The 26,769-nt window shown below is 39.9% G+C and overlaps 1 protein-coding gene across 2 annotated transcripts in view; it reads right to left on the bottom strand.

The window, feature by feature from the left end:
* Positions 1-9,547: 9,547 nt before the first annotated feature.
* kdrl (kinase insert domain receptor like) overlaps positions 9,548-26,769 on the bottom strand; it is a 42,259-nt gene continuing 25,037 nt past the window's right edge. For both annotated transcript variants that reach the window (XM_072395509.1, XM_072395510.1), the window contains exons 19-30: positions 26,158-26,271; positions 25,201-25,289; positions 24,917-25,070; positions 24,134-24,231; positions 23,440-23,562; positions 23,019-23,130; positions 19,700-19,799; positions 17,408-17,513; positions 15,390-15,514; positions 14,320-14,398; positions 13,939-14,039; positions 9,548-11,663 (exon numbers count right to left, since the gene is read on the bottom strand). In XM_072395509.1, the coding sequence (XP_072251610.1) occupies positions 11,480-11,663; positions 13,939-14,039; positions 14,320-14,398; positions 15,390-15,514; positions 17,408-17,513; positions 19,700-19,799; positions 23,019-23,130; positions 23,440-23,562; positions 24,134-24,231; positions 24,917-25,070; positions 25,201-25,289; positions 26,158-26,271 (1,385 nt within the window). In that variant the 3' untranslated portion in view covers positions 9,548-11,479. The remainder of the gene's footprint in view (positions 11,664-13,938; positions 14,040-14,319; positions 14,399-15,389; positions 15,515-17,407; positions 17,514-19,699; positions 19,800-23,018; positions 23,131-23,439; positions 23,563-24,133; positions 24,232-24,916; positions 25,071-25,200; positions 25,290-26,157; positions 26,272-26,769) is intronic.

Raw genomic sequence — 26,769 nt, 5'->3', positions numbered from 1 at the left:
CGAATTCACTTTCTAGAGACAATTAACTGTCGTCAGACTATAACAAAGTGATGATATGTGATTTAGTTTATTCTTTGTTGAGTTTCATTCCACTAAAATAAACCCAGAATCGCCCACGCATTTAAAACTCGACTGAATGTAAAAACCTTTACTGTGAGAATTCAGCTGTTTGCAACCACGCTCCGCACGTTCAACCCGATTTATTTGTTAAGATATTCACTTGCAAACGAGGCGCAAAGTATGAGAGACTTTTTTTTTCTTGGAGCAAGCCGGAGCTTTCGCATTCCGTTCACACCTCAAGGTCGCACTTCACAGCTAATTCCGGTTACAAGGAAACTCCTGCAACCCCCTCTGAGACAAACAGCGGCCTGTGGCACATTAGTCACTATCCTCTGAGACTACAGGGAATTTATCGTTAGGTGAATTTACTAAAAGCTGGTGTGCATCTCGAGCTCATGCTTTTACTTTTACGGAATAAGTTTCACTATTTAAACATTAGCCTATAACAGCCATGCAGTAAAGTAATTAAAACAAACGCAAGGAAAGGGGATGATCAGTTTCAGGCCCAAATATGACCTGTGCTCTGTAAATGAAACATGTTTACACAAAATGAATATGAGACAATCAGTTGTTTTTTTCCCCACTCTTACACAGTTTATTGCCCTGGTTATCTATGCTTGATACATGTTCATAGGTTCTTTTCATATCATCTTAGGAGCTGGAGTAGACTGTGCTGTGCACTCTAATTAGAGAAGAAATCAAGTTTTCACAGTCACTTGTATTTCAGTGTTTTAAACAAGTGGCTTACAAATGCCAACATAAATACACTCAGTTGGATACTAGAGATTCCATGAAATATAATCAACATTATGCCATTCACTTGTGATTTTTCTACATTGATAAAGAAACTACAATGAGCATGGTCAGATATTTTGAGAAAGTGGGCACCTGTTTTTGCGATGATCAATATGCATTTTACTCCATTAATCCAAAACCACCACTGAAAATCAAACCTGTTGTGTCACAATAATTCATTGTGTTGAATCTGCACTGAGGTCACTCTGTTCTGACCTGTTGTCAACAGGGTGTGGATGGACGCTACAGACTCGCTGATGTCCTCTCATGGACATTTGCAGAACTACAGCTGCTGCACCAAACTCCAATATCTACCTGAAGAGGGTAGTCCTCGCTAAGAAAACAAACAAACAACCAAAAATGATCTTTTTTTCCAGTCAGTCTGGTCATTTGGCTGCAAGTGGCAAACATACAGAACAACACAGTGTTTAAAGTTGGAAGAACACAAAGGAAATGAACAGTGTTAAGAGCCAGGAAAAAGAAGAAGAAGAATAAGGATGAGCCCTGGGAGGATAGAGGAGGAGATAAATGACTAAGGGGCTGCAGCTGATGACTTTGGTTTTAAATCACAGCTCTCAAGTGGCTGCTGGCGTTGTTCATCCAAATGTTTGGAGAACTACCACCCCTCTGAATATTCAAATCAAGCCTGTCCACTTCTTTTTGCCATCAGATACTCACATGTGTCCCTTGTAACTGCTCAAGGTGCTACGCTTCACATATAAGTAATCTTTGTTAATAAATGCCATCCTTTTACACCAGAAAGTCATACTCTGTGTTTACCTTGTTCGTGAATGAAAAAAATCATTCATAGTTTTGGCATTAGCCATTAATGTTTGAGAGATAGTACGTTATGGGGTTCTCTGTGTTCTGTTTGTACAAACCGTTTCATGAAACACATATATAATTTTTCATCTATATATTTTTGAATGTTTTCAGAAATGTTACAACAATGCAGAAACTATAAGTGATCTCCCAAAATGTGTGTGTTTTGCACCATACAATCCAATATGGAACCCAAAGAGAAAAATGCATTTTGTAGAACTAAACTGACAGATTTCAGGTACTGCTGTTCATTGCAAATTTAAAAAGTTTGGATTGCAGGATTTCTTTAACCTACTTTGATTTAATTTGATTACTTTTATCTAACTTCAGACTGTTTGAACCCAAGATATTAGATTGTTGATTTTTTATCCGTCCATCAAAGCCTCTCAGGCCTGCAGCAACACATTCCAAACAAAGTTAGGACAGCAAAGCTTTTGGAATGGAATGGAAACATTCGTTCTCACAGCACTTAGAACAGTCTGACACTGAAGGTACCAGGTGATGAGGTGTTTCAGGTCTTATTTTGTGCCGTTCCGCAAACTCTTCTTCAGCTGTGCTACAGTATGGGGTCCTCATTGTCCCATTCTTTCCGTCACAAAATTCTCCACACAGTCTTTATTAGAAACAGATCCAACCCAGTATCCGTACAGAAGAGGAGGGTTCTGTAGGCATGTGTGCAGAGTGCAACCCCCCCCCCAGCCCCAAAAAACCCCAAAAACGCAATGACGTCGATGAAAAAGGTTTGTAGCATATGTTGGACTCTCTGTGAGATGATCCATCCCAGATGCCTCGAAGCCCAGAGGAGTCAGCGCCACCTCTGGACAAGTTAACTTAACGCTTCTCTTTTTGACAAAGAGGATTTAGGAGGCAATCAAAATAGATAAAGCTGATGAGGCAAAACATGAAATACTGTAAATGGACAGTACCAATGAAGGGATTTTCTAGTCTCGTTGATCACTCAAAGTACACTACAAGACACATTCACCAATTCACACATAAAACTCACACAACACATCTTAATCTGTTATAAACTGTTATAGGCAACGGCCTTCTGACTGTCCCCTGAGCTAAAGCTGCTCCAAATATTGTTAAATATAAATACAAACATCGGTCATGAAGTATGTTGTGTATTTCCATCCATCCATCCATTTCTATACCGTCAATCCGTCGGTCGGGTAGTGGGTGGGCTGAATGCTGTGTATTTCAAATGATGAAATGTTATTATTAATGAGTTGTTCCCTTTTTTATGGGAAAATTTGAGCTGACTTTTCTTTGTTTGGTGGATTTTCCTCAACCACAGTCTATATTCTGTGTGCTTGTGCTTGTGCACAAACTATATGCTAACACAGGATGGTGCTCTTGAGTTATTTATGAGCTGTTCAACGTTCTCACGTCTCAAGTAGATGTGATATAGACTGTCAGTGGAACACAGTTTGTTTTCTCAAATTCCCTAGATAGATAGATAGATGGATAGATGGATAGATAGATAGATAGATAGATAGATAGATAGATAGATAGATAGATAGATAGATAGATAGATAGATAGATAGATAGATAGATAGATAGATAGATAGATAGATATATAGATATATAGATAGATAGATGACCAGTAAAGTGTTTATTAATTATTTCCTGCTTTTTGTCATCTTTCCACTGTATATATCCTGTTTTCTTGGCAACATATTGTCTGTTTGGTTATTAATTTGTCATGTCTCTTGGGTGTTTTCTTGCTTACTTTAGCTAACAATTGTGTATATATTGGTTCCTTAATAGGCAATCATTACACAAAAATAGCACAGCTCAGTCATGAAGCCGTGGAATGCTTAAAAAAAAAGAACTCTGACTGTTTGGAGGATGTTTTGAAGCATCATGCTGGCTAATATGCCTCAGAACTAAGTGCGCTACAACAACCACCTGTTGTGCTCCTCTGCTCACAGTATGACTGATTTCCAGGAATCTTCATCTTATTAAGAACATCCACTGGTATAGTTGGTTTTCAGACAGCATTTGCGCCTGAATTGTCTTTTGTTTGTTGGCAGAAACCTACGTATTACTGATTCTCAAACCAATTTGAGTGAGGGGCCAAAAACATCCCCCCACATACTGATAATGAAGTGACGGCTGTAGCTTTGAGAGGAACCAAATGAGGGCGACGCAGATGAAATTACAAGATTACATGAATATCCATCTTTCCCTGAGCTCAGCAGAGTGTAGCAGATCAAAGACAGTCAGTGGAGAAGCAGCCAAAGAATTTACTGATGTTACAAAAGTGACCACAGCGCATCTCTGCGGGGAAGGAGGTAAAACAGGACCATCTGCAGCTATTTTTAGACAAAATGCTTACAGGGTTGGCACACGGACACCAGCAATGAGTTTGTCATCTGTAATGTAAAACATGTGCGGAGCACGACACCACAAACACAAGTCAAATTCAAGTAACGAGGGATTTCTTAGGGAAATGGCAGAAATAGACTGTGAAAAACGTTCTTTATAAGCTGCTCTTGCCAGAACTATTGTACAATAAATATGCAGAAATATGATTTCTTCTTCTAACCACTTTAATTTGTGTTGCGTTACATATTCTATTACGTAACTACAATTCTTAGAGCTTGTGAGAAACACAAAGTAATTAGTTATGAGCACTTTTAGTAAGTGTTGAGGAATGTAAAGTTAGGAAATAAAAACTACCATGTTAAAAATGTGCTTATTGATTCTCGCCCTCTGGCTGGGAACATAAGAAGTGTTGGAAAAAAAATGAACAAGCCGACTTAATTTTAAAAACTGGAAGTTTTCTGTGTATTTGTTAGTGAAAGCAAATCCAGTCGTGAAAAACACAAAATATACAGCAAAGTGAGTGTCACTGGTTTGAATAAAGGAGGTGCAGCTGTGGAGCTCATTGATTGAATAAATTTAGGCACATCAACATTTACCAGTAAGATCAATGTTTTGGTTTTGGCTGTTCTCGGAGAACAATTATCTCCAGGCTGTTTCAGACTAATGTGACTTTCGGGAAACATTTCATGAGGATCTGCTACGTTGCTAAAATAGCTTGTTATCCTTGTTGAGTAATTCATGTGTTGTGCATCAGTAAGAACGATCAATAATCAAGTTACGTATACCTTTTTAAAACATCTTTTGTGTTGTTGTCTGTGAACGCATCTGAAGGTTTGTGTCGTCGGCGTGAGAGGCTCACATCTCAGTGGCAGAAGCAGAAAAAACGTCATTCAAATTGTTGTTTGTGTTTCTTCTCTGCTTACTGATTGGGAACAAAAAAACTGGGTTTAAAGCAGTCAAGACCTGGACTTGTGATCATCTCCTGCTTCATTATGATGGTTCAGTGAAAGCTCACAAAGCCTACTAACATCTGATTCAGAACTGGATTTCTAATCCAGAGCCCTCCACCCTCAGATAACAGTGAAAACCAGCTCACCCTATTGTTTACCTCCCTGGCAGGAGGTGAGGGGTGTACAGAATGTTCTTGTACCAGCAGGGCCTGGGAAAAAAGCTGCCACCACAGTGGCATAATTGATGGGGTTGTTTTGTTGTTCAGATGCATGTCTGCGGTAGTAACCCCCTTTCTCTGCAGTTGTGGTGCTTCTGTAGGCTGCTCTGTACGGTGAACTTTGTTGTAAGTTCAGTCAAAATATGTAACATCAGACTCCCGTGTTTGCTGCCTTGAGCAGATTGTAAATGCACGCCGGCTGGTGCTCTGATCTTCTTTAATCCATGCTGCACTTCGTCTAACTTCATTGCAATTATGTGGCTGAAGTTGCCATAACTCTGTCATGGATGAAATCCCAGATTGTTTTGCCCTTGGGGTTACTGCCGTGTCCAACACAGCAGGGATGTAGTTTATTTTTTTAAGTTTTCATCGGTTGACATGTTTTACTGGAAAAAATTTATTCTTTGACTCCCACAGTTGTACTTTGCGATGGCCGAGAAAAGTATCTCGGCTATTAAAAAGATTGCGATGAAGTGTTGTACAAACACTGATGGGGGGGGTTCTCTACATGTGTCTGCAGCCTACATCCACAGATTTGGAGGAGGCCTGACTGTGAAATTGAGGTCTCATCATCTTGTCTTCATTTGATTGTATTGAAAAATCTCCTCCAGTCAGATCAAGAAATGTTCAGTTTGTTCCTTAATAATTTCAATATATTCCCCATAACGCAATGCTTTCATCATATCTTTTTTTCCCATAAAGAAAGGGCATGATACAAATTTTAACACACTGCTGATGTGTTGTTTGTTTTTTCCTTTTCCTGACCGAAGCACAGGAGCTCTTTATTTAGCTGAACTTGTTGCTGCACCCTTGCACCCTTTATATCTTGTTAAAGGTGGACAAATGTTAGGTGTTTTATAGGGAAAGTATCCGGTTCATTGTTCTACATTTGGGTGAGAGGCATGAATGCAGCATACCCCCATTCACCTACTTGGGCAGGGGTCTGGGAATAGCATTAAGTGGGCGTTTAAATGATCAGCGGGTGAACTTTTCTATCTTTTTTTTCAATGTATTGTTTGATCAGAGATCTCCCATCACTGTGTGCAATACAATTTCAAGCTGTTATCACATATGTTTTTTGCAGTAACTTCAGATGTTCCATGAATTCATTAGCAGCTCTTTTTCGGTGATTAATGGAGTGTTTTTGTAGCTCTGTTTTCTTTGGAAAGAGACTGTGGAAGTGGTCAAAGGGAAGTGAGAGGGGGTGAAGGGGGTTATGAGTGCAACTGTTAAAGTAGGAAAACAAAAACAGACCGCAAAGTGGGTGTGATACAAACTGGACATTAATTAAAATTTGTATCATGCCCAGTGAAGAGAACTTATCCAGGTCATCATGTTGCAGTTCACAGAATGACAAGAGTTCTTTTGTCTCATGAATTTCACAACAAGTTTCACATAAAGTAACACTTCAGCTGAAACTTTGTTTATGGGCTTTCATGGGAAATAGTCAAGAGGCTATTATTTAATTTTTCTAATCTGGAAAATGGGCCATTCAGGTAGAAAAACTGCTAAATAATCGGATTTAGTTGAACTTTTATTCAGTGAAAACAAGCGAGACACATGACTGCAATTAGTCATGAGTTGCTGTAGTTTCATTGTGGGTTCACAACCGTATTTCACTGTATGGTATAACTGTAAATTAGAGTCAAATAAACACCTATGACTTGTTTCCTGCTAGCAAACATAACACAAATAAGAAGCAAATGCTGTCTGAGAACCCAGTGCACCATTTCATTTGCTGTAACAGTGACAACAGATAACTGCATTCAAACAAAGCAAAGCTCTCACACTATCAGTGCAGCAAGTTCCTGGACTGATGACAATGTGTGTGGTCGCACAGATCAATATAAAATTATAAATTAATTAAAAAACAAATGCAAGAGATCTGAACCAGTTTAAGCAAAGTAACGCGTTGCTGTGTATTGTAAAAATGACAAAATTGAGCAAAACTTTATTGTCATATCCTGTGACCCAACTTACTGTTAGAAACAACTTACTGTTAAAAACTGGCACTTCCGCTGTCTGTATTTAACAGCTGATTTACATGGCAAGTCATAACATACACAAGGTCCCCTGTCTATTCATGTCTTTATGTATTAACTTGATGAATTTCCACCACATTTTGGGTTTTATTTTACACTGGTTCTCTTTTTCTGTTTTCTCCGTTTGCATAAAACCACAGGGCCACTGCTGCCTTGCACAAGGCTGTTAAATAAAAATATCTAAAGGATGAAAACCACAATAGACCATTGACATTTGATAAGATCTTTTTCCCCCTCTGGACAGTAAAAACTCCTCATGTCGTATAAGTACAGTGTGGAATGGGGTCAAGATCTCCTGCCTCGAGGCAATGAATGGAAGAGCCCAGTTTAGGAATAATATGGGATAAACCCTCTGTTATACATCTTTGGAAACTCACACATAAGGCATGATTAATCCATGAGCTCATAGTCTCTTACATAAATCAGGGTGATGGGGTGCTGCAGCCTATCTCAGCAGACATTTGGCAAGAAAAGGGGTGCACCCTGGACATGTTGCCAGATCATGACTGAGCTGACCCAGAGCAAACTGATCTCTTGGCAGAATGTGAAGCACCGACGTCGGTCCACTGCACAAAGTGTTGCAGTTTCACAATGAGACCAAAAAATGATTTAGTTTAGTTTCTTTGTCTGAGAACTTTGACGTATTTTTGTTCTGGACAAGTACACCTATTCCACATTTTCTGGTGAGACTGGGTCAACAAGTTTCATTTAAAGGTGTTCAACAGCCCCTTGTGACAATACTGCATGTCTTCTTACTCAGTGTGTCTCTCTTCCAGATATCAAAACTTTATATCAACTTTTTCTTAATTTGTTTCATTCATTAGTATTATAGTCAAAGAGAGTTTCTGTTAAGGATAGTAATATCAGTTTCTTGTTAAATTTCTTAGTTTCAAGTTTAAACTGAGAGGCAGGGCTGTGACTCAGGAAAGGATCCTCAAACCTGTGTCAGTGTGGAAAAACACTCTGTGTAGATGCTGATGCACAAAACTAAAAAAAAACAAACACTTGAAAGTCATGACATATCCTCCCCCCTCCAACATCCTTCCCTTGTTTATTTGCATCTCATATTCTGGAAATAGTCCACATCGGAAGTTGTTGACATACGTTTGGGTTCAATGTTCGGCACCGTAAAATATGTGAGGACAAGCAGAGACAGTCAAGGGCCCGGTCCTGTTGTGTGCATGGACCCCACGGACACACCCAGTGCCGGTAACGAGTGACTCCCATCCCATAGGAACCCTGTGTGTGGCGCCCTCCGGTCGTGACCAGGATGATTAAGAGTTCCTTCCTTTCCTGCTTGGAGGGGCATTGTCCCGGAGAACAGACAGGCTGCCGACACCTCGTCTTGGCAAGGAAGTGAGTCTTTCAAAGTCCAATGAGCAGGAGCAGGGCCCAGCAGTGATGGCACACTCCAATCTAAACAAACCTCAGTAGAAATAATTAAGAAGCATTTGATTCATTCAATCAATGGAGTTAAGAATAGTCTGAAACCTCCTGACACACCTTGTGCGAGGAGGTCCCACGAGGTTGTTGGATAAACCTGAGAGTTCATAGGAGTGATAAACAGGAAATAAAGACAAAAACTAGTTTCTCCCGCAAAAATTCTCTGTACCTTTCCACATTTCATCATGTTCAGACAGGATTTTTATTGCGAATCCTGAATGACTTCTTCACTTTATAACCACAAAACTATTTAGATGAAACAAAAGTCACTCTCTGCTGCTGAAAGTGTATATTTTTATATTTTTCAATAATACACCATATCCCTTCTTATTTAGGGTGAGGCCCTCTGGAACGTGTATTTATGATGAGAACTGCTACATTAAGATATACAGTAGTTTGACATGGGAGAAGTTGCAGTTCATCCATTACAATCTCCTCCCTACATGGGTTTTAGCCCTCTTCACACAACCTCATCTTACTTCTTAAAGGCTTGCAGACACAACGCAAACAAACAAAACTACAAACAGGTGTAACAGTTCACTTTTCCAGAATATCACAAGTTTTCTATAGCAGCAAGCTGTCTTATAAAACCCCAAAATGTCAAAGCTTATGGATACTTTTTATAAGTGTCACTGTGGCAAAACAGCCCGTTGCTCACCGGTCTGTTTTGTTGAAGTCCAATTTAACACACAGACAAGTGCAAAACTCATTATGTGCCCTATGAGCCACGAGATCTAATCTAATCAACAAAGGCCTTAAGATTCAGAATCTGGAGTTATAAAAGTATGTACTCAATTTCTATAGACATATCCAATGTGGTGCTTTCTAGGTGTGGGTGTGTTTTATATATATATGTATATACAAAAAAAGAATCAAAACTGCATTCGATGTATAAATATATAGATCTTTATTAATTTATTTTCTCCATATGCTCAGTTAACAGTGTTGGGGAGCATCGCTTTTCATTAAGAGTGTTACACTCCATGAAGATGTAGGTTTGAGCTACTGAAAGAGTCATTAGTTCTGGTTATTGAAGAAATGCAATAAAATCCACATCTCTCTTGGCAGTCGGGTTGAAATGTTTGTACGTTGTTGTGACAGCAGAGTATGATATGCCTCAACTTAAGATTATCCGTTAAATGAAAGCACGACTGATGAGGTTAAGATATAATACGACAAATACTGCAAATGTTAATTTCCTACTATATAGACAAGAGTTAAATATAATCAAAAATAAAATCTGCAACCTTCGCAACATGTGACCCTCAACACATAACAAAATATGTTAAAATAAAAAATATATATACTTGATATAAAGTATCAGTGCATAATCATTTTCTCTCCACATAAACAGAACATCATTTGGAAAACATGGGTTCACTTTACACTGCAGTAACACAATGAAAAACACTGTTTCCTCAGTGGTTAATAAACACAAACTAGCTGCATCTCCAGAGGGCGTGTGCGTGCTAACACAGGGATGACTGAAGGTTTTACTCCACAGCACTTCCAGTGCATTTGGTTTTAAAAATAAAATGGTCAAAAAGCTGTTAAAACATGGAGAAATGAAGTGTTAATGGAACAGTGAGACAGAGCGGATTGGTGTTAATTCAGCCAGAGTCTTTACAAGCAGGAGACAAAGGAAGGAGAAGGGTTAACTGTCTCTGTGGAGGCAGGTTTCCACAGCTGAACTATCAGTGGATACAGCAGCATAAACAGCATATACGTCTGGAATGAAACAAGGAAATATTACATGGTGATATTGTAAAAAATTAGCTGTGAAATCTTTAGCTTTTAAAGGGGTCTAAATGAACAGAACTGGATAAATACGAGACAGTGTTTACAATCTATACAAACACATTTATTTCTCTAGTGCTTTGTCAATAAATTGTTTCTATGAAGTTCTGCTCTAAGTGCATGTTTCTAACTACATCTGCACACAATAAAATGTACAAATCCGTTTTTGTTTTCCTTTGTTTGACCAAAAACAAAGCAAAAGAAAACAAAAAAAACAACATTTCTTCAACACCCAACTTTCGCAGGAGGACTCTGCTTGTGCACTAACTCATTTACCTGCTTTCAAAGCTAAGCTGTAATGTTTAATCTGAACCCTGTTTCCTCCATTAACCTGTGATTTTCCAAAAACTGAGAAAGAACTTTAAAAACATCCATTCAGCCCAGAATGCTCCTCTCCTCTTGCATTCTGGGTCAACCTGAGTTTGATGAGCAGATTTCTTTAGATAAAATCCCACGAGCAATGAGCTCTATACGGACACATGCAGCCAAAACTTCTCTTTCAAATGACTCATTTTTTCAAATATTGCTTTACAATTTACTCTCAAGTTTTCACTTCTTCGATAGCATGAAAACAGCTTTTGAAACGAAACCGATTTAAATTTGAACAGCCTTTTCTTTCCTCTTTTATTACTTTTATTTCTCTTCTTCATCATCATCATCATCATCAAGAGTTGTTCAGATCTGTGGTGAAGTTGGAATCAATGTGACTTGTTTCACAGTACATCAAAGAAATACCTGAGCCTGTTTTCAGCTGTTTTGCATATCACAGTGAGGGTGGAAGGGACCAAAAGCATCGACGTAGGCCAGCGCATGAAAACTGGAAAGGAATCGACAGTTTTACAGGTTTCCTTTGTTGCATAGTAGACTCTCTGGAAGTTGGAAGATGCAGGAGAGTTGATTCATATCTAAACACCTAAAGAGGGAATCTCATTTTTCCCTCTCACAAAACATTTTGGAGCCAAGTGTCAAAACAGAGGAGAACATCCGTCTCAGATTCTCCAGCGGAGCAGACGAGAGGTTACACAGGAGGGGTGGAGTAGCGCATCACGTAGTTGTAGTCAGGTGGGGGGCTGTGACACTCCAGGCTGTCGTCCAGAGCCGAGTCATCCAGACTGAAGTCTAAAGGGGGAACAGTTGGCAGAAACTTCTCCTTCTCTGAGTCAGTAAGCACAGACTCTTTACTTTTACTCACAGCCTTCATCCTGAAAACACAGAGACATACAACTTAAACTTGGCCGATACACAGCAACATCTTAAGATTTCACGCAATTTACACCTAAAAATACATACCCTATGGGTAGGATTAAAATCTATTGACATTTTGCTTTTCTGAACAATATATCCTTGGAAAATTAATTTTCTTTGTCTGGATGTATAAAAGCATGGCATTTGAAGATCTCACACTAAGCTTGGCCCCGACATTTTATAGGCATATCTTCAAAATATGGACAAAACAAATCTGCGATGGGTGGCCGGTTACTTAGTTGATATCGTGATCAAGAAATAACACAGGAGCCAGATTTTCTAAATACATTCTCGTCTCCTCCTATTCCATTTATGTCTTATCTAAGCCCATATATTACTGTAGATGATGCTGATTCGGAATAAAATCAATGTAAAAACAGGGTACGTCAGTGGCGACGGGTAAACAAGTTGTGCACTTCAACACCCTGCGCATATCTTGACAGGCAGTTTGTGTTTCAACTCAACTGGATCACTCTCACAATGGAGGGCTGTTTTGATACTCTTTCCTTTAAGGAATGCCCCTTGTGAAGCAGTACAATCAGATAAACTGTCCCTCATTCATGTATGATGTAATCAATCATCCTGAGCTTTTCTGCTTCATTTGAGTCCCAGAATATGAGTAACTGAGTCTTATTGTCTTGAACGTTGCTATGGGTTTCCTGAGCTACTCTCTCTTGACACTAAAGGGTCAGTTCCCAGCAGGAAGAAGAGATTCCGCTTTATTGGAATGTTGTCCTGATTAATAAACTACCTGTTAAACCGGGAATCAAAACAGTGTTGTGCTATCTTACCAGTGCCAAATAAAGGGTGGAGGTACACATGATAAACAGGAAATAAATTGAATTGGAAGGGGGGGCAGTTGAGCCTGAACTTAGACAAGTAGTAGATTAACTGTTTCTATAATTTTAGTGCAAAAAAAAATCTCTGGGATTTAGGGATTACTGGTTAAACTTTGTTCCTCTGGCAGAGAGAAGTAAGGACATAGGAGTACTTTGAGGAGAATCAGGTGGACTTCTACTCAGAGGAACTATAGCAGGGGAGGCCCTTATATACCCTCCAAAGTTCAAAGGTTGCAGTGATTGAGTGTCAGCCCAGCAAGAAAGTCCAGCCCTTGAAGTATAGATCATTCTCTGGACGCCTGGACTGATTCTCTCTGCAAGGCTGAGGCCCTGATGGGACTAGCAGGCCTGTAATGAGTCCTGGACATTCAGCTGTGAGATCTAAAGGACACTGTGAGAGCGTGGGTGCGGGTTTGGTGAGCTGTAAATTAATTACAGTGCTTCAGAGGGGTTTGTGAGCTCTGCAAAGCGTGCCTCGTAAGTTGCCCTCCCCAGCAGTTGTTTACATGTTGGATCTTAATAATTTATAACGCTTTTCTGTTGTTTTCACAAGTTTAGAATCTTTCCTCTTTAACTCAACTGAGATTTTTGGTTTACTTCACGGCTGTTCTTCATTTAAGTCCTTTGAGTTTAAGCTACAATACTTGGCTGGAGTCTCCATAGTTGCAGCTCTGCTCGCAAAAGTATAATAATGAGAAAAGCTTTAAAGTGTAATTATTGAGTTCAGGGGTTTGACCCCGTAAATTAACCCTGCCACTGAGCCACCATAAACTTCACATGTAAGCCTTCAGACACCAACAGAGAACCTCATAAGAGAAAGATTTCCAGAAATCTCCCACATATTTGACTTTTTCCTCCAGTAAATTCTAAAGTGAAAACACATTGTCTCAAGATTTTTCAAAATCCACATCTTAAAATCATCAAAAAAAATCTGCGGTATTTTGGAGTAAAAATTGCCAGCCTATGTCATTCGTTTAGGCTCTTGTTGCCTTGACATCCATGACTTGGATCAGTCTGGGAGGTTTCTCATTCAGGATGCTCATGGTGAAAACAAAGAGTTTTTAGTGTGTTCTCTTTAAAACAGCCAAACCTCACTCTGCTTTTGTTTTCAGTCCTTCAGTTTGTCACCCTCAAGCTTTTTCCCTCCCACTTCTCCTTTGTGCCTCACACATGGTACCGTCAGACAAAAGGGAAAACTAGCTGCGGACTTCTTTTAAAGGTAGAAGAAACTTTGTGTGTGTGTGTGTGCGTTTGTATGACATTTACAGTGTCTACATTCTTGAACAGCAAGAAGGTTTCCAAGCAGGTACTTTTTAGTCTTTTTCAGGCTGTTTTTGTGGATTTGCCACTTGTGATGCATGTGGAGGGTTGATTTGTGGTGCAGCGTACGTACGCAAGAGCCATGATGCTCAGAGGTCGGCCTGTCAGTGATTCAAAGCGCATCAGTGTCTTCATGTTGTCAGAAGAGAGGCCCATCCCACTGTCTGACTGACCCTGAGGAGGATGGAGACAAACAGAGGGTAAATTATTAAATCCCCTCCGCTAAATTTCTTCTGGATTCTATATTATGTGTCCAAGGCAAACAAATACCTGTAACCGTCAAAGTGAATGCATAAATATCCCAAAAGAAAAAACTAAATCACACAAAAGATTGTTCAAAACTCTTCGTGCAGTATAAGTAAGCAGGTCTGAGCTGAGAGCGTGGGGCTGAAGTTGAAGTTATGGTGCATATTGCGTGTCTGCTCCTGGGTGAATTTCCTGCTGAACAACTCACCTCGTGGCTCTCATTTCTCACGTTCTCCACGGTGACCTCGTCAAACGTTTTCACACTAGCGGGACGGATCTTGATGTTCCTGGGAGAAAAAAATAATAATTCAAGCACTGAAAATGTTCTGTAGCCGGAGTCAAGTCCAGTAACTAAACCGCAGGAACTTAATCACTGAAATCAACAAAGTGCAGCATTTATGACGATGTACTTTGAAAACACACATTGTTTGCTTTGCATTTCAACACCTAAGAGGCTAAAACAGCAGCTCAGTTTAAGTTAAGAAGTAACTGTCACTGCTGCTTTTCAGCACCTACTCAATAAACACCCTTGGAGGACCTGCGAAAACCCAAGAGCTCAACAAATATTATTTTAAGTGGATTTAAATCTCGAGACCGGCTCTGTGGTTTTCAGGGAAATTCCTCTTAGGAGTCACAGCACTGAAAGCTCGGGAGCTGCAGTGTGTATATTTCTTATCAATGCCAATCAGGTCTCTCATTGTCCTCAGCTCAGACCTAAATGTTATCCTGTTGAGTTCAATCGGAGCACCACAGGGACAATAATTGTTTTGGACCTTTGACAGTGCAAAATGGGCTTTTCTGCTTGTCTGTAACAGTCTGAGTATTGGTTTACACATTTGTAAGACAAGGTGATTTATTTCCTTTGAATGTTTTTCCTTTAAAGTTTGCAGAGAAGTGGAGCAGAGTTGAGCCAAGAAAACCAAGATTCTACAGCCAGACAATCAGCTCTGTGCAACATGACGCAGGCAGGGCAACTTCTGCACGAATTTGGAAACAAAATAAAAGTCAGCTCTGATCTAATGTTGGACTTGAATTAAAAGGTAAACAAGCTACATTTGTTACAGTTTGTCCTGAGGGAGGAGTAAATGTCTGAGTCAAACTCAGCATTAAAAAAGAAGTGTGCAGAACACCATATGTTTTTAGATACTTATTCAAATATTATACGGAATAAGATAAAGCTTTGACCAAATTTGTGCATTTTCTTTCAGGAAAACTAGATAAAATGTCAGATATCTGGTTCATTTAAACTTGCTGAGGAACAATGAAGCACGCTCTTACCAGGTTCCCCCTGAGTCGCGGTGGGAGATAGGTTGTGTTGGTGTCTCCTCTGCTGGCACTCCGGCAGTCTGCTCTCCCACCTTCGCCAGCAAAGCTGTGTTGATGGGTATGTAGTGTTTTCCCTCCTAAATCAACAAAAGAAGCAGATTTATGGTTGATGCTATGTGCGCTATGCAAACGCACACATCCACAGGTGGTGGCGAGCAGCCAAAGTAACTAAGGTCATGCCTAATAAATCCACAGCCACAATCATGAAGTCGGAGCGGGCAGCAGCACAGTTCATGACCAGCCTTCCTGCACTGGAAAAATCTTTTCACTAGATGGCTTTAACAGACTCAGTCACTTGTAATGCAACATTCTGTAGTTTTCATGCAATGTGTCGTCTTGACTTAATCTCTCATTGCTTCACACATCAATCTACAGTAAAGTGATGGATGGTCTTTGCAGGAGTGGACAAATTAAATTCTGTGCTCTGCATGCTTTTTGCCTGCAGTCACCTGCTCTCAGGTGAAAGGAAAATACTTTGAAGATCTGCCTCTCGGGCCCAAAGGTACAGGTGTTAACAAGGTAAACAATAGAGGCTAAATTCTACCTCTGCTCTTTGGCTATTACTCGCTTTCATGTTAGTATTTTCTTTCAGGTTAGTATATGTGACACTACTAACTACCTTGTTCTCCGAGTGTTTTAAAGTGTGGTTCCTTTTACGAGGCTGATGGTGTCACTTCAAAGGGAGCCGAGTGTTTGTGTTGAGCGTTGCTTCCCTTCTCAGTTACAGTGAGCACCCTACTGTACTGAAACTATAATCATCATGGCTGCTTCCTGAATGTGAGCAGGTGTTCATGACTCATTCTGCACAGCTACTGGCTAATATTGTGATACTGTCATTGTTCTACAAAGACAAAACATGTTCAGAATTCTTCAATCATGTGGAGGATTAAAGTATGCAGTATTGTTTCAGCTTTCTTCAGTATTTATATATAGTGGGAGTCAAACAGCCAATAGATGATCATCAACTTTAATTTTCACACACTGAGGCTAAAACTTGACTAAAACATAAAATACACTCTCCTTCCATCCTATGATTATATGTGTGAGGAGATTCTGAATTATATAAAAGCAGCCAGAGACAAACAACACATGACATATTATGTCATTGATTCAACAAAAACAAAGACAAACTGCAGGAGCAGTGTGTGAAAATCTAAGTACAGCCTGTCATTTTAGCAGAAATAACTCGCAGTAATCATGTTGTATATCACAATATCAGTCTCTGACATTGTTGTGAGGGAATCCTGCATTCTGGTCGCTTCTTCCTAACATTATTGCAGTTAATTGAGGTTTGCAGGAATTTGGACCTTGAGTCTTTTCTTCTTCAGCCATTCGGTTGTAAATTTGCTGCTGTGTTTGGGATCATTGTTCTGTTACATGAACAGATGGCCACACATTTGACTCGAGAATACTTTGGTATGCAGAGGAGTTCATGGTAGACTCAATGACTGCAACGTGTCCAAGTCCTGTGGCTGCAAATCAAGCCCAAAACATCAGCCCACTACCATGCTCAATGACTGTAAAACTAAGCTGTGCTGCCATGTTCTTTTCAGAGAGAAGAAGGCAACCCTTTCCAAATAAGTCACACTTATTCAGTCTTTTTCCTCCTTGGTATGTTAACCAACACCTGAATGCTTCAAACCAGCAAAATGACAAAACTTCTGTTTCTGTAGAGGTGCTCACACTTGCTGATGATCAAGAACATTTGATTAGCAGCATCTGGCTGCTACTAAATCTCCAAGGACATAGCAAGGGTCTATCATATTATTTTTGGCTTATTTTTGGTTCAATGAATAATGACATGGTATGGTAATATGTCAGGGGATGTTGTTAATCTGAGATTACATTTACCTGATTTTAAGACCTGGTAAGAACCAAATTAGTTAATTATGTCCTAAAACAAATAACCATTGAACTGAACGGGATCACATTTTAATGTTTGAATGCTACACATTTTGTGGCTGCCATACCTGTTGCACACTGGCTTGAAGCAGGTCTCCCAGTCTTTCCACCAGCTCCGTGAAGGTCGGTCGCTGCTGTGGCTCACCCTGCCAGCAGCCCAGCATGGTTTGATATCTGTGAGTGAAGAATGAAACACTGAGCACAAATTGCAAGATAGACACGAGCCTTCAGCATATTGGATTAACATTCTCAATTCCAAGGGCGGTTTGGGTTGATGCATCATGAAATGTAACACCGTCAAGAAGAGAAACAGCCACCTCAAGATTGGTGGTCTTGTCATCTTCAATAAACAGACCTTTTCTGATCCAGAAACCACAACCACATCTGCTCCACCTAAATCAGCTGTCATCTAGACCATTCAAACATACCCTGCTCTCTTTTTTTGCGCTTATCCTGAGCCTCTGGGACTGTATCTAACTTTCCAGACCAGTGAGGGCTCACAGCCTCGATCAGCTTTCTGACAAGCTGTCAACATCTCTTACTCACGAGGGAGGTCTCAGAGCCTTTATGTTAGTTCCCATTACAGTGACCACCCTCATTTCGAGGAGAATTAGAAACAGAGTGCCACTGCTCCTGTTGCAGTTTGGTTTACATCATGTTAAAGAGTGAAATTCATATTTGATGTACATCAATGAAAGCATTATGATTCACTTATATCATCAGGACTTTGAAAAAAATGATTGGTCTCTTGCTGCTGTATTGACCCCACAACCTCTACATCTGTGTAGTGTTGTCTGGACCTACTTAAAAAGGCCGAGCAGCTGCGACTCCCACCTTAATGAATGTAGGGCATGCTCGTCCAGGTGGTAGCTCTCCCAACAGTGACAGGATGTGGAGAGCATGATCATAGCTCATATACATATCACTGAGCAGGAAGTGCACACATTGTATGACTGCACAATTTAAACCACACTTCCTGCCTCGTTCTTAATGAGAATAAATAGCACGGCCCCACATGTTTTTGAGGGAGAAAGACTCTGCAGAACTAAGCTAGTGGGAAATGAGCATCCTTTTTATTGTGCTCCCACTCTCTGCATTGCATCCGCTACATTCCTCTGCGATCCATCATAACCGGGGATCTCACTAGCAGGCATTAGGCAACATTCTTGATGAAACAAGGCTGCAAGAGGCACAGATGAAATGACGCTGCCTATAACCACATGTGTTTTTCATCATTCTTGTCCTCCGAGTTTGGGAGGAGGGTCATGGTGTCAGGATGAGGTCTTAGGCGCACCTGTGATCAACTGCACTGCTCTCATGGGAATCAAGAGAATTCACCCCACTGAGTCTGAGTGCATCCCTCAAAACTGATATCAGTTGGTTTTTTAGCTCGGCTTTAAATTAGAGGCAGGCCTCACAACCGTAAGAATGCAAAGTATTCAATCTGGCAGGCTTTTTTTGCCTCAATGGACAGCCTGAACCGGGATGGAAAGTACAAGAGATTCTTGGCCCCGACTGAAACCTACAATCTGGATTACATTTTGTGTATCACTTTCAGTCACCGTCTCTTTTGAGTAGCTGATAAATTCATTCAGTAATTTTCTTTCAGTTCTGTACCTTTTGATAATAAATTGCTGTTTAGCAAAATAAAAGCATTATGCTTTCAAAATACATACGATTAAACCACGTGAGCCATTCTAAATTAAAGCCAGACAGACAAAATATGTACATGTTATACAGAGATTGCTCGGTCTGGATCTATTACAAAACCAAGTCTGACTCACTGCATTATTGACTAACAGCATCGACTCCATAGAAGAGGACCGTCTGTTGTCCATCAGATATTTATGTCCAGCAGAGTCTTCCAGACGCTCAAAAAACCTCAGCAAGAGGGAACTTGGGCTCCAGAAGTGACATTTAGATGCTCTAGGTCTCAGTTACATGTGCAATATTGTCAGTCAGAAAGTGCTTTAAAGCTGAAAACTCAGAGCTGCAGAACTAATCTGCAGCTAATATTTCCTCCTGAAACACTGAGAGCAGGATTATTCATGATTCTTATCAGGCACCTCTAAACCTGCTGGTGCAGCTTCAAAGAGAGAGAAGGAAACTGCATTCCTCTTAGTTGTATACCAATATGGAGGCTTTTACTTGCTCCCTTTGTTTTCTGTGGATGAATACAACTTCAATGGGAAAGTTTGCAGTCCTAAATTTCTTAATGTCAGATTAATAGGATCGGACAGACAATCAGCAACTTAGGTCAGGTTATTGCTCACAGTCTGTTTCAAAGTTCTCTGGAGGTGTACTGCATGCTTTAAACTTTCTCCTATGTTCACTGAAGTATGGCTGGTTGGGATTCTCACATTTCAGAGGGAGCGTAATCGGGCGCTCTCATCCTGGTCCCCTCCTTGAGTCTGCAGCAAAATTCTTCATCAATCTGGACGCCAGGATATGGGGAAGCACCTGGGGGAGGAAAGAGTGGGACAGCTATGTTACATTTAGCATGAGGTATTTGTGTTGCTTTAAAAGGCCAATGCCAATTCATAGGACTATACGTATGGGAAAATAGAAAAGAACTGCATGATGTAGTTTGTGACACAATGTCAACATTACTGAGTACACATGTAAGAATGTTTTTACAGAACATTGAACTAGTAATAAAAGCTCTTAAAAATACATGATTAGCTACAAGTTTTCACTATAAAAAACTTTTGATCAGAAACAGTTGGATGACATGTGTATACCATTAGATGTATGTATAACGGGAATGCTCTTTTATTATGTTTAATGAGTGAATTACACACAACAAAAGAACACAACTGTTATTATCACCCAGCGAGGTCATGAATCTGCCCAATGTATCACTCACCAACCAAAGGAAAGGGGGGGCTCCCTAGATTTTATTTACTTTCTAACCACAATGTGGGAAATAAAGTCTTAATGTGGAGCTGAAGCACCTCATGCTCAGCTCACTGTGAAAACATGAGTATGCAGTTCTGTTGGTTTTGGGAACCATCACTCATTCTAGCATTTTCTGACACATTACATTATATTTTCATTTATTTAAATCCCCATGCACGACATAATTAATCCTCTCTGTGGCTGTCCAAATGTATAGAAAACCAAAACTGAATCTAAGATCTTTGCAGAACAAATTTTCAGCAGTAGCTGTTCTTGTGGATTAGATTTCTAGTTGCAGATCTGGGGCTTCCATAACTGTTTTTTATCCACTGCTAGGGTTATCTTACCTTCTAAACCTCGATTAACCAGTAATAACTTGCCTTACCTATTATTTAGGTACCTATTATTGCAAATAGTATTAAACCTACAGTGGCTGTAGATGCAAATATTTTTTAGCAACGAAAAAAATCTTTATTTTATATTATATATATATAATATATATAATATAAATATTTTTTCAACTACTTTCTCTTGCAGTCCAACGACCATTATGTTGCTCACTTCAAAGCAAGCAGTTTTTTCTTCCTGTTTACAAAAGTTTTCTGGTGAACTTTGCAGTTTTAAAGGCTGAGTTTGGATCAGAACTGACATGTTAAACTAAATATGTTGATAATAACACAAACTAACTACTCATCCAAAGCAGCAGTGCCCAGTTACATTTGTCTTACAGTTGTTGGCTAAATATACTTTGCTGCTGTACCTGTTCACAGCATCATATTGCTTTACACCCATGCAGGGGTTCCTGTTTGCTTCTCCAAAATAGAGGCACGCAGACTGCAATTTCTCATCGTTGCTATACTGCCAAAAAATAAGCAGTATATACACACACCCCTCAAAGATGGAGAACTATCCTTTAAAGTTAAATGTGCAAAATGAAACAGTCACATCTTATTGTACCATCTTGTGTGAAATTGTATCTCCAGGAGCTGTACTTATATTTTACTATCGTGGCCATCCCATATTCTTAAACATTTGTATCTAACATGACAAACACCATGCAGGCCTGGAGCACTTTTTGGCATCAACATCATACTAACCAGCTGGATATCTGAACTCTCACCAAACACACCTGACACACTTTCACTTCACAAAGTGATCTGAAAAACACTTAAGTTTCCAAAGTTTGATCTCCAAACATGATCTATTTACAAAGCTCCCTTCTTCAGCCTTTTTTCTTCTTTTTTTTGCTCGCTTTTTTAACTCCTGATTTATTTTTCTGAGGCCCAGCTAACACTGCCCAGATGTGAAAGTGTTTCTTTAGAGGAAAATGCAAAAGGAAGGAGAGAACTATGTGTCATTATGACGTCAGCGTGCTTTCTGTTGGAAACAATATGCAATTTGACACACTTTTAACTGCAGTGGGTGACAAAACCAAATTGTTCTGTCTCGAAAGCGGCACAATCAAAAGTACGGTATGGCAATACATCCAACTTTGATCACTGCTTCTTACACTTATGTTCCCATGGTGGCTTTTTAACATACAATATTTCAAGTTGAGCCTCGCTATAGAAACATGTTGTGAGCTCTGTTCCTCCATGCACAGGCGATCACGCACCGCCACACAATGCCGCCTTAAAGGCTGCAGTGTGTTCACAGCCGGGGTGCACTTTTACACTGATCTGGCTGCTTGGTTACAGTGAGTTTATGTTGCCAGCTGGGATGAAATGGGTAGCTTAAATAGGAGGTGGATTTAATGTCCCATGCCTGTCTTGATATTCACAGACTTACACAAGCACTAATGTTTTCTGCACGAGTAGCGGAGAAATAGTTCTCGCAGACTGACAATGCAAGTCCTGGTTCTTTGTCCCAAAGGCATAATTACACAGCTGAAGAAGACAGTTATTACCCAGTACATCTGGTGAGGCGGTGTGGCTGATTCCCCAAGCTCTCCTCACACTGAACATACAGTACATGATTGAAGAAACTGATGTTTATCTGAGATGCCAGGTTTAATATATACATGAGGATGCTAAGAATGACCACCAATAATTCAAAATATTTTCGTTTTATAAAGGATTTAACTGTTGTTAACTCTCCAACAAAGTACACTATTTTTTTGTCTACAAGTTAGTGTCAACTTCTGCTTGATATCTGCGCTGCAGTGCAGTTTGTCAATGTAATATTGTTGTTGTTGACCTATTGATAATCAGCATTTCTGACTAAAGGTTGCATGCAAGTCCTTTAGGTCTTTGCGACTCTGTGAGATGTCTCGTCTTGCTTGTGAAGTAACCCTTCAAATCACTGATTGCCAAGGCTAACTACAGCTGCATAGCTTTATTTGATGCATTTAGTTTATCATAGATATTTGGTTGCTTTTAGCTTTTAAACTTATCATTTTGTCTGTTGGAGATATTTGTTCCTATAAGCAAGGTCCCAATGCTCTCTATATTAACAATAATACATAATAAGTGCTAAAAGAATAAGTGGCGATATGAGGTGCTATGTTTTGACCAAAGAATGGAGTACAGTCCAAAACCAGGCACTAAATCTGATCAAGTCTAATTCAACTTTTCTCTTTTTTCCTAAAATCAAGTCTGTGGGACATCTAATGGAGGAAGACCAACTATCAGTGGAAGACCAAAATGCAGCCTCCTTGCTAAATGTCAACGCAATGATACAGTGAACGGGGAAGGAATTCAAATTTAGCCTTTGTCACTGAAACAGTTACAGTATACCCAGACCTTGTAAACCCAGAGGTCAAAAGAAGTCCATGACACTTACCAAGAGAGAAGATCTCCCACATAAGAACACCAAAGGACCAAACGTCACTCTGAGTTGTGTAGATCTTGTCAAATATGGCCTCAGGTGCCATCCACTTGAGTGGCAGTCTAGCCTGTGTACAGGTATTGAGATGAGATCAGTTACTGTTTGTCTCAACTGTGGAGTTATCAGGGCCAACCCTGTAGTAAATGTGAGCAAGACTCTGCAAGCAGGTTTGATTAATTTTACCCAGTTTTAATCTTCTAATTAGAGCTCAATAAACACGTCATTTTTTAAAAACTGTTAGCTAGTAGTTCTTGTTTTGCCTGCTGTCTTTCATCAGAAAAGTCTTCGAGCCTTTTCTTCATAGAGCAATAAATACCAAACAGCTGTGCAAATAATCTAACAAATATGAAACAAACCAGGGTTCTAACAAACTTACATCTCCTTTGCGCACATAATCGGGGTCTTTGTAGATGTCTCTCGCAAGTCCAAAATCACAAATCTTCACAACGTTGTTCTCAGACAGCAGGATGTTGCGTGCAGCCAAATCCCTATGAATGCACTGAAGAAAGAGGAAAACACAAAATCATGGTCAAAAAGATATTAACTTTTATAACTTTTTATTTTTCTGCGTACCTATGACCTCAATGTGGCACACATACTACATGCAGGATAAAACACATGGCAAAGTCGTCAGTGATTTTACAACAGGAAATGTCTCTTTTTTTAATATCCAGTCGATAAAAAAAATCCTGTTGTAGGTTACAGTCGCAACAACAGCCTTATTCTCCAATCAGTCTCATCCGGTCTCCCCAAAACTCTGAATGACTTGAAGAATGAATGAGTTTAAGGCTGACATCCTTTACAAACCACAAGGGTGAGATTAACTAACAAACAAAAAGAAAGTGGGCCAAATCAGAAGCCGTATACTCTCTTTTAAACCGTTCTTTGCTGAATGTCCTTTCATCTTTTACAACCCTTGAAATACTTTGAGCACGTTGCTGACTTTAAATGACCCGTTAAAGAAGGATGATATCCAGGTGATATTTCGCTACATTAGGTAAGATAGAAATGAAAAAAAGGTTCATGACATAGAATAATGTATGGAACGGTGTCTTTAAATACAAGGATACCTTGCGTGAAGCCAAGAACTCCATGCCTTTTGCAACTTGGAAACTGTAGCAAATTAAATCTTCCAATGTCAGGACTCTCTTGTATAAATCTTCAGATTCTGTGGAAAAAGAAGCACATGAAGTTTTCCTTGTGAAAGTGATTATTCATAAATTCAAGACAGCAATTCTTCTTTTCTGGGCATGTTTTCAAACACACTCTGTGTGGTCAGCTCTCTACACCTGCCAGATAAATCAGTCAAGATGAAACACTAGCGATTCTCTTGGGGAACCAGCAAAATGTAAAGACCCGCACGATGACAAGACATATTTACAAACCATCCCGTCTCAAACTCGTCTCTTCCCACACAATCTGTCTGTAAAATATCCGTTTCACATGAACAATGAAAACAAATTCTCATATTTTTCAGATGTCAGGTGAAACGTGTGGTAATGGGTGCAGAGTGCTGAAGAACTCACAAGGAGTCCTTCCCCTGCCCCACCTGAGTAAACAGCTAATCAAACCAGAAATAACACATCAGAAACATCATGGCTGACGTGCTGAGCTGAAGCCAGAGAACAGAGCCCTGCTCGGGTCAGAACAGGAAACAAACAGACGCCTCCTCAGACTCAGTGGGGTGACAGTGGCTCCTGCTGCAGTGATTGTGCTGCTGAACAGGAGGAGGAAACGTCCCATCAGACCTGAAAACAATCTGTGGGGAGCTTTCAGTCCTGGGCAGGAGGGACAAACAGGGAGGGGGTAAGAGTGCGGGGGTTGAAGGGAAACAAGACGTGCTTGGCCTTTACCGTCTTCCTCTTCCTCTGAGTCGCAGTAACTCTTATCTTCGATGAAGCCAGAGCTGGCTGAGCTTCCGGTGCTGGCCACACTCTCCAAGCGGCGCTTCATCAGCTCGCTCAACTCACAGCCCGACCCTGCCGACACCACCTTACCATCCTGGCTCTGACCAGCGACGCACACAAAAAATGATAAATGAGAAGGTTAAACGCCGCTGACATGCAGAGATTTCATCAAAATAGCCCCTCCCACTAGCAATGCTGAAGTTGTAGAAATAATGATAAAGCGAGCTCACCTTGTAGACGAGAAAGTCATCTCTCTTGCTTCTCAAATAGTTGGACAAGTTGCCATATTTGCAGAACTCCACAATCATCATCAACGGTCCTGTTAAGATGGCATATTGCATGTAAATATCTCCACAGCAGACAACAGCTCACTTTGAAGGCAGTTTGATCAGGTAGACGCATATCTGAATAATCCCTCTTTTATGGCCCAGTAGAAGTGTGTATTGGTGCATTTCTAATGGCCGATATTCCCATCAGTGACAGTTTTTCTCACGTTTGTCTTTTATTTTTGCTGTAATTGGGTTTTTTTTTGGCCTGCAACATTTGAACAGACAAAAAGTGTATGCATGCAGCAGCCGATGACAGCGTACAGATGTCATAACTGTAAAAAAACAACTCAAATCGCAGTCATGCTTACACTATATCAGCAAAAAAATAGCTTCACTAATCTCCCAACAAATTCCTCAATGCTGCAGCTTCCTGTGAGGTTGTGTGGAGGCTGAAAGCATGAAACAATTTTCCAATTATTTTTAATTTCTCTGATCTACTACTTTGTTCTGTGACTTGCACAAATTTGTCTCTCCCATGCTCAAATGCTCTTGGGTTGCATTCAAGACAAATTGGAAGTCAGACTTTTCTATCTCGAACAAGGAAAAAAAAAAAAATCAAAGAAAAATGTCAGACATGGTATTTCCTACCCGGGAACTTGGTTATTGTTTTTTCAATGTTTCCCTAAAAGTCTGTGTACACAGTAAACACAAAAGCTTTTTTTTGTTTATTTACCTCGATCTTGAAATCAAAATTAGGTAAATTTGAGTTCTTACTGCTCTCTTTTGAGACAAAAAAGAAGGGAGTTAAAACCTAAACTGACACTTAAACAATCAACTTTACAGTAGTTTACTGTCTTTATGCAATGACGATTAAACAGCTTCGTAACATTTTAAAACATTTGCATTATTAAAGCTCACCTCCAGGTTTGGTGCAGGCTCCCAGCAGGTTGACCACATTCAGGTGGTGGCCAATGTGGATCAAGATCTTTAACTCCGACATCAGAGCTTTACGCTCATTTGATGTAGCCCCTCCTGTAACAGAGAATTTTATTAGACATCATCATACATCATATGAGGATATTCATTTTGTTATCAAAATCATCCATTAGTTTTAAACTACTAATTCATTAAATCTTCATGAAAATAATAACAATTCCTGAGAACTGGTTCTATTGGTTAGAAGCAAAGGCAGGCACAAAGTTTAAAATCCCAGAGCTGCTGCTTTCCATCAAGTTTGACCTGCGACTAACCACAGACAAAGAGCCTGTGATTTATGCTCAAACATGACTGATACATAGAGATCAGACAGTGAGCAACAAACAGCCTTATTCTCTAACCTGACTAATACAATAATAATGGCAACTGTGAATGAAATAGCCAAGAAAGGGAAGCCAAAAGTCTTCTTCAGTTTCTTGTTTTTTCCTGTTCTTATTATGTGCCAGCACTTCTTATTCGCTGAGGACTTTTGGAAAGACAGTGGAAAGCGACTGTAAATCATTTCTCCTTCTAAAAAATAAAAAATATAAAATC

The sequence above is a fragment of the Leuresthes tenuis genome, unplaced genomic scaffold (assembly GCF_036924035.1).
Source record: "Leuresthes tenuis unplaced genomic scaffold, fLeuTen1.0.hap1 SCAF_11, whole genome shotgun sequence".
Lineage (NCBI taxonomy): Eukaryota > Metazoa > Chordata > Actinopteri > Atheriniformes > Atherinopsidae > Leuresthes > Leuresthes tenuis.
This window is presented reverse-complemented; position numbering and strand designations above follow the sequence as displayed.